At 51.3% G+C, this 15,071-nt stretch overlaps 1 protein-coding gene across 1 annotated transcript in view; it reads right to left on the bottom strand.

Annotated features, from left to right (window-relative positions):
* dlgap2b (discs, large homolog-associated protein 2b) overlaps positions 1-12,663 on the bottom strand; it is a gene marked incomplete at both ends in the record, with an annotated part of 30,606 nt that extends 17,943 nt beyond the window's left edge. The window contains one exon of the mRNA XM_084439224.1: positions 11,605-12,663. Within this exon, the coding sequence (XP_084295350.1) occupies positions 11,605-12,663 (1,059 nt within the window). The remainder of the gene's footprint in view (positions 1-11,604) is intronic.
* Between the last annotated feature and the right edge of the window lie 2,408 nt (positions 12,664-15,071).

Consider the following 15,071-nt stretch of genomic DNA (forward strand, 5'->3'; position numbering starts at 1 on the left):
AAATCTTAGAGGAGCTAGATAAGCTATATGGGGGACAGAAGTCGGTAGCACAGCTGCGAGTAAAGTTCTTTAACTGCAAACAAGAACCTGGAGAGGAAGTGAAGGCATTCACCCTCCGGCTGCGGGAACTGCACCACAGTTGGAGAGCGCAAGACCCACACCAGGGGTCGGACGACGAGCTACTACGGACTCAATTCGTCATGGGTCTGAGACCCGTACCCATGAAGCAAGAGCTACAGCGGCAGCTCAGGAGGAACTCGACGACCACCTTCACAGAGGCTTGTCGGGAGGCAAGAGCATTAGAACGAGAGTTAGGAGGATCTGAAGAAGCTCAAGCCTGCCCCGTTTTTGCCCCTGCATCTAGGAGAGCCCCACCAACAACTCCTGAGTGGCAGCAGATCAAGGAAGACTTGCGGACAGAGCTGCGCAGAGAGCTGCGCCAAGAGCTTAAAGAACAGATGGCCCTCCTGAGTAAGTCTGTGGTAGACGAGCTGCAGGAACGCCTGAGCACGGCACAACTCACCACACCTCCAACCGCCGTTGCAGCCTTTAAATCAATCTTCTCCCCCTCTGCAGAGAAGTTGTGGGACGTGGCCTTTGCGGCCTGCCAGAGGGCAGAGGCCTCAACCACTCGAGTGGAACTACAGGGGGTGGCCAGACTACAGCGACAGCCCCCAGTGATGCTGCCTCCCTCAACGGAGACAATTATCTGGGCCCAGGTACCACAAGCTGCTGGCCTGGCGGATTGCCCGGTTCTACTGGAGGATCTGGACGGCTACGGTCGTGAATGGCGGGTGGCTAGGTCACTGGCCTGGACCCGAGGGGGGAGAGTCCCCCTACGCATCTGCAACCCGAACCCTTTCCCCCTTGAACTGCCCCAACGGTGCCCCCTAGCCACCGTTACCCAAATCGACCCGCACGAGATCAGGGGGAGGACGACCCTGACGTTGCGCAGCGCTGGCCCCCAGGCGATTGAGGTGGACGTCCAGCACACTGCACAGACTCCGAGTGAGGACCACCCAGCCCTGGCTCTAAAGGGCGACGGCCTGGATGGGGATCAGCAAGCCCAGCTGGAAGTCCTGCTACGGAAGTGGTCGCACGTATTTGCCACACACGATGAAGATTTTGGGAGGACAGCGATCATCACTCACCAGATCCCGACTGGCACAGCTCCCCCGATACGGGAACGCTACCGCCCTGTTCCCCCAAGTCTCTACCCAGAACTTCGATCACTGCTGCAGGGTATGCTGGACAGTGGGGTCGTGAGGGAGAGCTCGAGTCCGTGGGCTGCCCCAGTGGTCCTCGCCCGGAAGAAGGATGGGTCTTGGAGATTCTGCGTGGATTACCGCAAACTAAACGCAGTGACCCACAAAGACTCCTTCCCACTGCCACGAATCGAAGAGTCACTCACAAGCCTGTCCAAGTCGGAATGGTATTCAACCCTCGATTTGGCTAGCGGATATTGGCAGGTGGAGGTGGCGACAGAAGATCAGGAGAAGACCGCCTTCACAACGCCCTTCGGCCTCTACCAATTTGACAGGATGCCATTCGGCCTCTGCAACGCCCCGGCCACTTTTCAGAGGCTCATGCAGCGCTGCTTGGGGGCCCAGGTCTACGACCATCTTCTCATCTACCTTGATGATGTGATCGTCTACTCCCCCAGCTTCGCTGCACACCTGCAACACTTGGAACAAGTATTCGCTCGTCTCGACGACCACGGCTTAAAGCTTCAGCCACGCAAGTGCCACTTGTTCCAGAAGAAGGTGGCTTACCTTGGACATATAGTCAGTAGCCAGGGGGTGGCAACGGATCCCGACAAGGCCGCTGTTGTCCGCGACTGGGCACCACCTACCACAGTCAAGCAGGTGCGATCCTTTCTTGGTTTTGCGGGCTACTACCGACGATTCATCCAGGGATTTTCCAAGATAGCAGCCCCACTCCACCAGCTCCTCCAAGGCCAAGCCAATAGGCCGTCAGCCTCCATCCACTGGACGAACGATTGTCAGGTGGCCTTCGACAAGTTGAAGCAGGCCCTCCTCAGCGCCCCCATCCTGGCTTTCGCAGACTTCCATCTCCCATTCCGGCTGTACACAGACGCTAGCCTGGATGGTCTCGGGGCTGTCCTGTCCCAGGTCCAAGATGGGACAGAGAGGGTCATTGCATACGCAAGTCGTAGTCTCCACCCCGCCGAACGCAATGACCAAAACTACAGCTCCTTCAAGTTAGAGTTGTTGGCGCTGAAGTGGGCAGTCACTGAAAAGTTCAAGGATTATCTGTGGGGTGCGCAGGTCACCATATTCACCGACAACAACCCATTGGTCCATCTCGAAACCGCGAGGCTGGGAGCAACTGAACAGCGATGGGCAGCCCAACTGGCCAACTACTCGTATGAGATCCGGTACCGACCTGGGACGAAGAATCAAAATGCTGACATCTTGTCACGACTACCAGGGGAGACGACGGGCGCCGTTGTACAGGCCACCATGGGCCGATCCTCTGAGCTGGAGCTATGGAGGGAGCGACAGATGGGGGACCCCGACTTCCGGCTTCTCCATGCCGGGATAACCGAAGGTGAGCCCCCCACACCTATTGATCGTTCTACTTTGTCCCCCCAGCTCCGCTGACTACTCCGCGAATGGGCCCACCTGGAGCTTTGTGAGGGGATCCTGGTGAGACACGTGACTGAGCCAGACACGGGCGCTCCAGTGAAACAGATCGTTGTCCCGGAATCCCAAGCTCGTGCCCTGTGGGAGGATTACCACAAGGCGGCAGGCCATCCAAACGGTGACCGAATGATGTCATTACTAAGGAGGAGATTCTACTGGACAGGTATGAGCAGAAATGCCCGGGCTTGGTCGGCGGAGTGCATCACTTGTGTGGTAGGAAAAGCGGGTGCGCAGCCAAAGGCACCTCTGTGCTCCATTCCATCTAGCTATCCCTTCGAGACTGTAGCTATAGATTACCTGACCCTAGGAAGGCCTGCCGACACTTACCAATATATTCTGGTCATCACAGATCTGTTCTCTCGCTACGCGCTGGCAGTCCCCACGAAGGACCAGACGGCTCCTACTACGGTGAAAGCCCTCTGGACTGCGCTCATCCTCCCCTTCGGCTGTCCCGAACGCATTCTCACGGACCGGGGGGGAGCATTTGAGTCGGCTCTGATGCAGCAACTCTGTGCGATGTATGGCTGCCAGAAGGTACGAACGACCCCCTACCATCCGCAGGGCAACGGGGCCTGCGAAAGGCTCAACCGCACACTTCTCTCGCTACTGAGCACAATCGAAGCCAAGCACCAAGCCCAGTGGCCAGCCCAGCTACCTGCACTCTTGCAAGCCTTCAACAATACCACCCATGCAAGCACAGGCATGACGCCCCACTACGTCTTCTTCGGCCGTCACGCCAGACTTCCAGTGGACATGCTCCATGAAGTCGCGCCGCCCCAACAGAGAGACGACCTGGACGGGTGGGTCAAAGGACATCATCAAGCCCTCCTGCAAGCCTATGCCACGGTTCGCAACAACGTCGAGCGGCGTAATAACTGGAACGAGGAGAACTACAACCGGAACGCACGGAGCTTGCCACTGCTACCAGGAGAGAGGGTGTTGATGAGGAACTTCCGCCGCCAAGCCCAAGGGAAGTTGGCCCCCCGGTGGCTCCCAACACCTTTTGTGGTGGTCTCCCAACTACCGGATCGCCCAGTCTTCTCCCTACGGCCAGAAGGGAAGGACGGCCCCATCCGAACCATCCACCGCAACAACTTAAGGCCGTGCCCAGGAGATGCGCCGACGAGGGGCGACCAGGGTATGAACCTTCCAGCGAGTAATCCGGAACGTGCTCAACATGGACAACCGCAGCCCATTTGGCCATGCAGGTGGATGGTCCAGCCGCAGCCACCTGCTCCGCCTCAACACGGCCGTACATCTGGACAACCGAGGCCAATCCAAGGACCACCCTTCCCTCCAGCAATGGCATCAGCTCCGACTGCCCCAACTGCCCAGCCTCAGGAGGCTCCAGAGCACCAACTAGGGGCAGACCAAGGCGATTCGCAGCGGTATTCACTCCGCCCCAATCGTGGCAAACCCCCACCACGGTTTATACCTTAAGGGTTGAGACACACTGACTATAGTCGTGCTCGGGACGAGCACGGTTAAAGGGGGGGCGAATGAAGCGGGGTAGAATGACTGGTATGAATGAGTGGGTGTGTCAGAGTGGAGTTGTGTGAATGAGTGTGTGCACGTCTACCTGCTTCTCCACAGGTGTTCTCAATCACCCCCATGATTGGGAGAGTACAAATGCCGGTGCTTCCGTTCTACCGCCAGCTGACGTTTCTTCCACGTACCCGAGGACTCGAATGACGGGGACGGGTCTACCATCCTACACCGAACCGCACCGGAGATTGAGATACAACGCACGCATTTCACGCAGTAAAGGAAAGTGATCAACCCCATTGCTGGCGTGATAGCACACGTATCTGTCTATATCGGATGTGTTAACTTTGGCTACGACTGAGTCTGCCCTTTTCCCTCCTGGACCACAGCGCGCACCGGACTGGGCCAGCCGACCGTGCAGCGGGGTGATCGGCGAGAGATTCAGCATACAACGCCCTCAATTCACCACAGCAAAGGGAAGTCTTGCTTACCACTGCTCGTGTGCGAATTGAGCAACGCCAGTGTTTTGGACTGTAGTGTGTCCGGCGGCTGATTCTGCCTTTCCCCTCCTCTTGCCCACAGCGCAACGGACCAGCCTACCATCGCGGAGCTACGAGCGAGGACGGTGGGAACGACCCACGCCTACCCACGGACGCCTAACGTGAATGCCTCGCTCCCGGGACTCCCATTGAGAGGCGCAAGATCGAGTGACGTCATCGAAAACGGGAATTCCCTCTCATCCCTCCCCCGATTGGACGAGGCCGTGGGTTGGGTTTTGGATGGGTGGCGCCACACGAACTATCCTCTACAAATAGGTTGTAGTTCTTTTTATGGGTGATAGTGTTTTTAGCAGGGTTCTGGTTGGAAGCCTAGTCTCGGCTGCCCGCTTCTAGGTACTATTATAGTTGTAAGACCAGTATATCGTTGTGTAGTGTGTAGTGTCGCATGCCTTATTGGGTACAGTGTACCCCATACCCCATCTTGAGTGCTCGGCCCCTTTTCGTTGGCCGTCTTCTACGCAGTGGATTTGTAGTGGTGTTGCCGTGTATGGTAGTGATACCTTTTGCAGTGATACGGGTGGCTGTGGTTTACCGTGTGCAGTGTAGTAAATAGTAGCATTACTCGAACTCTCCATTAGGGGGAGCCCAATTGGTCCCAACCGTATTGTCTCACGAAAGCATAGTGCCCAGGATTAGTGCCGCCTGACCACCCTGTTTTATAAGCTGGTTTTATATTGTTGTGATATTGTGTTCATCCCTATGGGTGGAAATGTGTCCTTAAAGGAATTGCCAATAAATTATTGTGAGAAATATATATCGCCTCCTCTTGCTGTGTACTCAAGGGTCTTTAGCATAACCTGTACGGTTACAGTAGTACTAGTAGTAGTAGTAGTAGTAGTAGTAGCAGCAGTAGTAGTATCAGTAGTACATGCAGTAGTAGGACTGTAGATGAATGCCTGGTGTGGCAGAGCTGAGGAGAGTAGAAAGTGTGGTAGAGTTCGTATAAAGAGTTTGTTAGCAGCTGATGGATAATTCACTCTGTCAATCTGGTCAATCAATCAATAGAGCCTGAGCTTGATGCAATACAAACACAATAAAATAATGTCGCTGCAAGCAGCAATAACAGGGGACCAGCGTAACGAACGCATCAAAGGCAACACGCCGTACCCACGCTTGAACTATGAGATCGTTGAAAATGTCAATGAAAATACGATGAAAGCGCAATGGGGATGGCTTTGTAAAAAAATGCTTATATCAACATCAAAACTGAATCTGGTGATTTCATATTCAGTTAGTAAGTTGTAGAGCATGCCATGACCTACTCATAAGAAATATGAACCCCATTTGGACATGGATGGCGCCACAGCAATTGATTGCTTTGAGCCACTTTTAAGTATTTTGGCTTGTTATAGCGTGGCCTCTGGTATCTGGGGTTTCAGAAGAATTGGCATGGCGGGTAGGTCTAAACCAGAAATGAGCTCTCTAGCGTCCACATTTGGTTTGATCAGGTCAATGATGGAGGGTTAGCTTCCCTTTATTTGTGGTGATATACCTAGTATCGTGGTGATCTGTCCAATCATTCAGAAATTATACAGCTTCACGTGAAAAGCCATGCCCTCCGCAATTTTCATTGGCGCGTATTGGCTCTGTCTTTTAACTTTTAAAACTTTTGCCGAAATTGAATTTAATATTGGTCCCTAGGCTGTGTCTACCGCACTCTATGCAGACTGGCGAAAGTTCCTAGGAGGAGATGGATCTTATGAAAGTATTTTTATACTTGTTTTTTAAAAATAAGAGCACGCGAGTGGTCGATTCAAGCTGGTTTAAAACAAAGACAATAGATTTATTCTGAAATACGTTTGCAAGCGGTCTCTCACACAGGAAGTGATTCCATAGTCAGAGCAAAGATTCTGAGAAGGGAGAACCCTTTTAAAGGGGGGTACAGGGGATGTGAGAGACGTTACAGACCAACTGGTCTGGACAAACAAGATTACTTCTGTGGGAATGGAGTTAACTTCTGGTATCCACAAACGTTGTAAAACAATAAACTCAGAGAACTTCAGGAACATCAATCAAGTAGGAAAACAGAAAAACTATTTTTGGAGTGAACACATGGGTGATGACTTGAAATACTTTAACAATCTCCTCCTACACACAAGCACGCACGCACGCACGCACACACACACACACACACACACACACACACACACACACACACACACACACACACACACACACATCACACCCATCAAACCAATCTTCATCCAACGTACTCACGCACACCCCCGCACACTTTCTCCCACATGCACACACCACACACGTGGGTCCCCTTCTCACACGCACACAGCACACACATGGGTCATCACATCATCACACACTACAATGACTTTCCTTGATAGCTAGATGATTTCACAGCTCCACTCCCTATAAGGCTTCCTGAATTATAGTCCATACATTATCAAACTGTTTCTCTTTATTGCTGTCCTCCGAAATTGACCTCTCAATATTCAAATAATATTTAATTCACCTTTTCCAATTTTCAAAGGATGGCGATTTTTCCAGTTTTGCAAAATTAATTTCTTATAAACAAGTGATGAAAAAATAATTTGCCATCCCATTGGGTATCTTGTGTTCTCAAGGCTTTGAAAAAGGCAAGTCTTTGGTGAGAACACAAATTTACGATTACAAATTCTCCATATCCATTTCTCAATGTTCTCCCAATTTTCTTATATTCCATTTATTATACATGTTTTCTAATAGTTTTTCCATTGCATTCTGCTTTAATAAGAATATTTTTATTCTTAAAGATTTTAAATTAGAAATGGCAGAAATCACTGGCAAATGTATTCCCTAGTGAGGAGTGGCATATTTGTGCAAAGCTTCATTCTAGGTCAAAAGGGGCATGAGATATGCCTGTTCAAAATTTGCAATTTCAATCGTTGCCAAAACCCCCCCTTTGGCCAATCGATGTCAGATTTGTTCCATGGCCTCTTTGCATGATCCTCTGAACAAAGTTTTGTAAAAAGCGACCAGTCGGTTACAGGTGCTGCCATAGACTTCCATGACAGATGAATGATGAAAAAACTACCAATAACAATAGGGTGCCTTGCACTTTCGTGTTTGGACCCCTAACTCTGACTCAAGCCCCATCTGAGAGAGTGACAAGCAGAGTGACAATGGGACATTGAACCTGCTTACAGTAGGTCAACCTCAGGGCTGTAATTAGCTAAAAGCTGAACATGGACAAGACAAAGCCAGGCTGAGTTAAATGATGACGAAATGACTTGCTGTGGTTCCCAGAGACGCCATGTTTGTGTGGCGGTCGAACTGCTTCACAACAGAGCAACAAGGGCAAGCTCCTAAAATCATTAATTCTCCCTATCAATGCCCGACCCGCAAAGTCCACATGATAATTAGCTGGCCTGCTTACAGTATGTCTTGCTTCAGAGCCCTATCACCAAAACGATCACGCTCACTAATCTGCTGTTTGTGCCTTTCTCCTCTCCCACAAGAGTCGGAATAAAAATGCAGCAATTGTGTGGAAACTAAATTAATCAGGTTAAAAGACAGCAATAAATAAAGTGAATTATTTTTCCTTCTAATGCGTTGTCGTTGATCAGCTGGGGTACTGGTTAACAAGGCAGGCATCGCTCAAGGAAGCTCAGTGCTACATGTAGGTCATTAGCATGCCCTTATCTGCGCTCCTGGTTTGATGTTATATCTGAAAGAAGTAGCTCCACTGCGCCACTGTGGTCAACCAGGCGGGCCAATGTTTAGCATCATTAGGTTTCTGCTATATTCTGAAAATACTATTGCTACCTTGGGATAGAGTAATGATCCTCTGTGATACAAGATAAAGAGATACGAGGAGGCTGAGTTGGACCACAACTACAGTACGCTACAGTAGGTGAGCAACACAGTTGAGCTTTCACTGACTTTTTCAGGGTTACTTTTTATACTAGTATCCATCCATCCATCCATCCATCCATCTTCATCCGCTTATCCGGGGTCGGGTCGCGGAGGCAGCAGTTCCAGCAGGGGGCTCCAGACATCCCTTTCCCTGGCAGCATCAACCAGCTCTGCCTGGGGAATCTTTAGCCGCTCCCAGGCCAGTGCGGAGATGTAATCCCGCCACCTAGTCCTGGGTCTACCCCGCGGCCTCCTCCCAGCTGGACACGCCTGGAACACCTCCCTAGGGAGGTGCCCAGAAGGCATCCTCACTAGATGTCCGAACCACCTCAAATGGCTCCTTTCGACGCAAAGGAGCAGCGGCTCTACTCCGAGTCTCTCCCGGATGACTGAACTTCTCACCCGATCATTTCGACCGCTTGTATCCGTGATCTCGTTCTTTCGGTCATGACCCATCCTTCATGACCACACTGTAGGTGAGGGTGGGGACGAAGATAGACCGGTAGATCGAGAGCTTTGCCTTTTGGCTCAGCTCTCTTTTCGTCACAACAGTGTGGTAAAGCGACTGCAGAACCGCACCAGCTGCTCCGATTCTCCGGCCAAGCTCCCTCTCCATGGTTCCCTCACTCATACTAGTAATTACACTACGCTATGGAAACATCCCCCCCCCCCAAAAAAAAAAACAAAAAAAAAACACAGGTACTATACCTTTAATAACTTAAGATTATGTTTGTTCAAGGATCTGTCTGATTCCTCAGTGCCCAAATAACTGGTTATCTTGTTAAACACAGTGGTGTCAGTGTTGTCAAACTCAAACTATACTGTAGCTGTACAGTAAACCGAGCAGGTGAATGACTCCAGGGGTCTGTAAGCAGAGAGCATCCAAGTCCTGCCTCCTGCACCTGAACTCTGCTGGAGATATGAGATGACCTCCGGAGAGAAGAGCCCATTCTATCAAACTTTATTGAGTGTGGCGATGAGGTAGCTCAGACGAGAGAGCGCAGTGGGGAAATATATATGTAAGGCCTGGGCCGGAGTTCTGACAGCGTATTCATTACCATTACTAGGAGCACGGGAGTCAGCCAGATGTTGAAGACGCCCCCTGGACCAGGATGCAGACCATTACCCTAATCCATCTCCATAACACTGCGTGTCGCGTGCAAACACACACACATACATTACACACACACACACACAAACACACACACATACTGTACAGGGAGCAGGGATTGGTTTGCCACGCTCTCCAAGCACAGAGGGTCCAGGGGTGTTTGGGACCCAGGGGACATCGCTTGTTACGAGGACTGCTGCAAATCACCGGGGGACACCAGCTTGACCTTCAGATTGGGTTGACATGGATATTCCATCTAAATCTAACTTCAAATGCCAGAGGACAGCCATGAGAGCCTCCGGTTAGAGGAGGAAGGCTGAGAGAGATTCCAGACCACCCTGTCTAAATCATACCGGTGGTTTTGATAGTCAAATAAAAAAATGTCTCCACCTTAATGTGTGCAGCCGATTACTGATGCAAACCCTACTGCTGGGTCAACAACAAAACGAATTGTCCAAAACGCTCATTAATAGCTCGAAACACCGATGAAGCAGAACCAAGCTCCAGCTAGGGATGTGTACAACATGTTTTCGAAGGGGAGCAGGTGACGAGAGCGGACAATAAAGTAATCAAGTGTGGTCCTCTGGCCTTCACGCCTTCTGGCGCCCCCTCCAGCACCTCCAGCCAGCCACCCGCCTCTCTGCACCAGGTGCCCCAGGAGCTAATCGGATCTCATTAGTATAATGACTTCCCTTGGAAGACCCAGGTGACGGCGGCTGACAGATGAGACTCGCAACATTTGATTTAGTGCACCACATCGCTCAATCACTACAGCCCCTCAGGTATGAGGCTTGTCATCATACCAGCCTGGTCACCAAGCCCATATCATCTGGCCATACAGGTTTTGTTTTAGTGCTGAATCTGCTGGATTATAATAGCATAACGTATATGGTTCTGTGGCAAGTGTTTTCCTGGGACTGTACTGTGAATCAACATCTACTGTATCACAATATCCATTCAGGTTTACTGCGCACAGCTGCAGGCGATCGTACATCAAGGTACTGCTGCGCTTTGCAATCGGGCGTCGTGTCTCCAGGTCGGTGTGTGTGTGCTCGTGCGCGTGTGTTCGTGTGCGTGCTCTGGAGTATGCCTGCTGTAGTAGTACACCGTCTCCACTGCTGCTCCAAATGTGTCACTAGGGCACGGTAGTAAAGCCAGAGAGACCCAGAAACCGGGTAGGGACCCCCGTTCGTCACTACAGCTCAGCGGGAGCGTCCTCCTGCAGCTCTAGCTCTCCACAAACACAGGTGCCGGGGTACTTTACCGTGAATAAAATAAAATAAAACGAAAAAACTAAGACACAAAAAGGAAAACAGAATGGATTTCTTCCCCAACATCAACAAAGCCAGTGTGCTGTTCTACAGGCAGCTCCCCTATTATTTACAGTGTTCTCCACCCTGACATTGATTCACTCCATCGATCGCTCCATCTTAATAGGCGATAGCTCCCCGAGGCAGTCCACAATAGGGATCCCAGATAAAGTAGATTGGCTTCCCCACACAGAGCGCCGGGAGATTGTTCCTCTGAGAATCACAAAAGGAAACGTTCAATCACAGAGGTTTTACTGACCAGCTCTTCATCCATATGTCAATCAGTATGGCTGCTCAGGCTGTCCAATACGATTAATAGCAACTATGGTATATATTTTTTATCATATGATACTTAAGCTTTCCTGTGATTGGCCAGCTCGCTTTCGCTAAGCATGTCAGTCCTTTTGGAGACTTAAGAGAATGGGCCCGTCTTGGAATTGCAACAAAAGTGTACGATAAGCTTTCGTGTCTGCTCAGGAAACAGTGGCTAACACACATGCCCCCCCCACCACACACATACACACACACACACACACGCACACACACACACACACACACACACACACACACACACACACACACACACACACACACACACCATAGCCTTTGACCAGTGCACTCACCTGCAGGTAGTGACATGCCCGTAGCGAGGGCTTCAGGTCTGTGTGCAGCAAGGGTTTCTCCAGGTTGAGCGAGGACTTGCGGTACGCCTCCTTGGCCTGACTCACCGTCAGTGTGGACCAGGAACTCCTCTTCATGAACTTCCCCTCGGGCGCCATGGCTATGCTCTCGCACGCCGAACACTTGACGTCGTTGTTGCTCTTGGAGGTCTTAAGGGACAGGTCCCCAAAGTGACTGTGCATGGGGTCCGGGTAGCAGTGGGCGGCGTGGTCGCCGTGGTGATGGCGGCTCATGACGCTGGGTGCGCGGTAGGTGCTGTCGCTGTCCAGGTTGTCGTCGGAGCTCCACCAGCCGCCCGCGCGCTGCTTGCGCTCTTTGCTCTTGCTGCGCTTGCTGCCGTGCTTGGAGGAGTGGTGGCCCGGGTGGTGGTGGCCCCCTCCGCCCGCTCCGCCGCCGCCCTCCCCCTTGGCGCCGTTCATCTTGGATGAGCCCTCCAGGGAGTGGGACTTGGTGAAGAGCTTCTGGACGGAGTGGACCAGGTGGCGGATGCGCCCGGGGCTCTCGCTGCGCTGCTCGGCGCCGGCGCGCTGGTACTGCAGCGTGTGGAAGCCGTCGCGCTGCAGCGGCATCTGCTTCTCGAACTGGTCCAGCAGGTTGGCGGGGAGGCGGTTGCTCTTGGCGGCGGCGTGGTGCGAGGAGGCGGCGGCGGCGGCGGAGGTGGCGCAGGCGGTGATGGCGGCGCAGTCGTCCCGCGTGGCCGAGTCGTAGTACTGGGAGCTGTAGTGCATTCTGGGGAAGGTGCTGCTGGAGACGTGGTCGACGGGGGCGGCCGGTGGCATCAGGACCGGGGACATCATCATGCAGTCGGAGTGGATGGAGCTGCGCGGCGAGCAACGGTGGTGGTAGTCCATGGGGCAGCTCTCGGTGGGGCTGAGCAGGTAGGAGGCATGGCGGGACTCGGACCCATGGTGCCCGTGGAGGTCATGGGGGTGGTCATAGTCCAGACCGTGGGGCGAAGGGATCTGGTGCTGCTGGGAGCGGCCGCCCGATAAGCCCTTCATGTTCCTGGGTGGAGGGAGGCGTCTGTCTTCATCGAAGTGTACAGACGGGGACCAAGGTGAATACTGCTGGTCTGTCAGAGAGAGAGAGAGAGAGGGAGAGAGAGGGAGAGAGAGGGAGAGAGAGTGAGAGAGAGAGAGGAGAGAGTGTGTGAGAGATATTAATGCCCATATTGATTCAAACAGATTCAGTGACCTTATGAAAGTGTCACTCAGTTCTTAGCCCAAATCCCCATTTACTGTAGTCAATGCCTGTTACCTGCATACACACCAAGTCAAAGGCTGAGTGCTTCAAGTCTCATTGAATAAGTTCACGGAACACAAACATAAGCAAAAGGTTGCTTGATTGATTGAGTGTGTGTGTGATATGAACATGTGCAACATCAGGGAAGGATCATCTGTCTCAAGGACAGCGATGAGGATCCCCAGGAAAATCCCTTTCAGTGTGTGTATGTGTGTGTGTGTGTGTGTGTTAATAAAGGTGATTAAACACATTATAAAGGTGATTGAATACATTAATTCCACCGCAGCACACTAAAACACTATGCTTTTCGAGGAGGGTCTCTGGATGTTAACGCAAGTTATTACCAAATGGAGGATATTCAATTCTGAATTACAGACTCTTACTCTGAGGGAGACAAGTCCTAATTCCCGCACTATAGAATCCAGGGGCATGAGAGCTGGTGTGATCCGGCACCTGCGTGCCAGATCCATCTCCTACAGACGGGCGGCAGCTCCGTCTCTGCCAGCGTCGGACCGTACAGAGCCTTTGAGCCAGGCTGAGAGGTTCAGGCTAATCTTTCTTTAGGCTTCGCCAGCATCCGCAGAGACCCGAGACTTCTCTCTTTTCTCCTCTTCCCTCTTGCTCTCTCCCCTCCCATCTTCTCCTGTTCCCCTGCGACATAATGCTACAACTGTCATATTTCTACATACTGTAGCGACATGCGTGTTGACGTGAGATCGTGTTGGATAATATCTTTTAAAAATGATCTTAGAGAGCACCAGAAGGTATTACCAGAGAAAGAACCAAACATAAGTCCAGAGGAAGTCCAGACATACTAGACTAAATACTAGCTTGGCTGGATTAGTGTGTAGTTACCCTATACTGCTGCAGGAAACCCCTGGTCATAAATAAATCCCATCCTACATCATGCTTAGAGACTCGGATCTCTGCCGCTGTATCAAAAGAGCTCAAAATAAAATGCACAGTTGTCATGGCAACCGCTGTTGGGGAAAAAATATAATGGGGTTTACGAGGCTCATCGGGAGGATCCTGCCCATACATACTTACAGTACATTCATACTGTAGGCTACATACATACTGTACACTTACATACATACATACATGTACATACACACACGCACGCACGCACACACACGCACACACACACACGGAAACATATTGCAGGCTTTTAGCAGTTCATATTGATTCATCAACCCATCTGATTGATGTACCATTATGCTCCATTATCAATCCGTGGTGTGAGAGAACATCCCAGACGATTAGAGGCAGGATATGGGCCCACCCAGAGATACTAAGCAGACAGGTTTGGCAGTGCAATGAATCAACACTAGAGCGTCACGAACCACTAACATCCACCAGAAATATGACAGGCTAGTCCATATACAGTAGCTCTATTGTACAGTGTGCATTAAGGGAGAATGGAGAGGATGGAGGCCAGTCTATACCTTAACTGTGAATACTGCACCTGCAGTACAACAATCACAATCGATCCCTCTATCTCTGTCTCTCTCTCTCTTTGTCTCTCTCCCTCTCTCTCCCTGTCTCTCTCCCTCTCTATCTGTCTCTCTCTCTCCCTCTCTCTCTCCCTCTCTATCTGTCTCTCTCCCTCTCTCTCTCTGTCTCTCTCCCTCTCTCTCTCTGTCTCTCTCCCTCCCTCTCTGTCTCTCTCCCTCTCTCTCTCTGTCTCTCTCCCTATATCTGTCTCTCTGTCTCTCTCTCCCTGTCTCTCTCTCTGTCTCTCTCTCCCTGTCTCTCTCTCTCTGTCTGTCTCCCTATCTCTCTCTCTCTCTCTCTATTGCAGCACAGCAAAGCAGATGACATTGACTAGGTGGTTGCCAAGGCAACTAAATGTGACAAAATGAGGCTAGTAAAAGACAGTGTTTAGAGTGCTGCACAAATACGGTAGCAATGTGCCTACTGGAAATCAAACACATGAAAACACGCACAAACACACACAGTTCAGTACTGTGTGCACCGAGTCACATGAGCGTGCAAACACAATATCACAAACACAGATCAAGTGATAAAATTATACACCGCTCTGCACAGCATTTCCACGTGAGTTACTGTAAGACCGGTGTGTGTGTGTATGTGTGTGTGCACGCGCACGAGTGTGTGTGCATGCTGATGTGTGTGTGTGTGTGTGTGTGGATGGGCGTGGGAATAA

The sequence above is a fragment of the Borostomias antarcticus genome (genome assembly GCF_949987555.1).
Source record: "Borostomias antarcticus genome assembly, chromosome: 6".
In the NCBI taxonomy this organism is placed as follows: Eukaryota; Metazoa; Chordata; class Actinopteri; order Stomiiformes; family Stomiidae; genus Borostomias; species Borostomias antarcticus.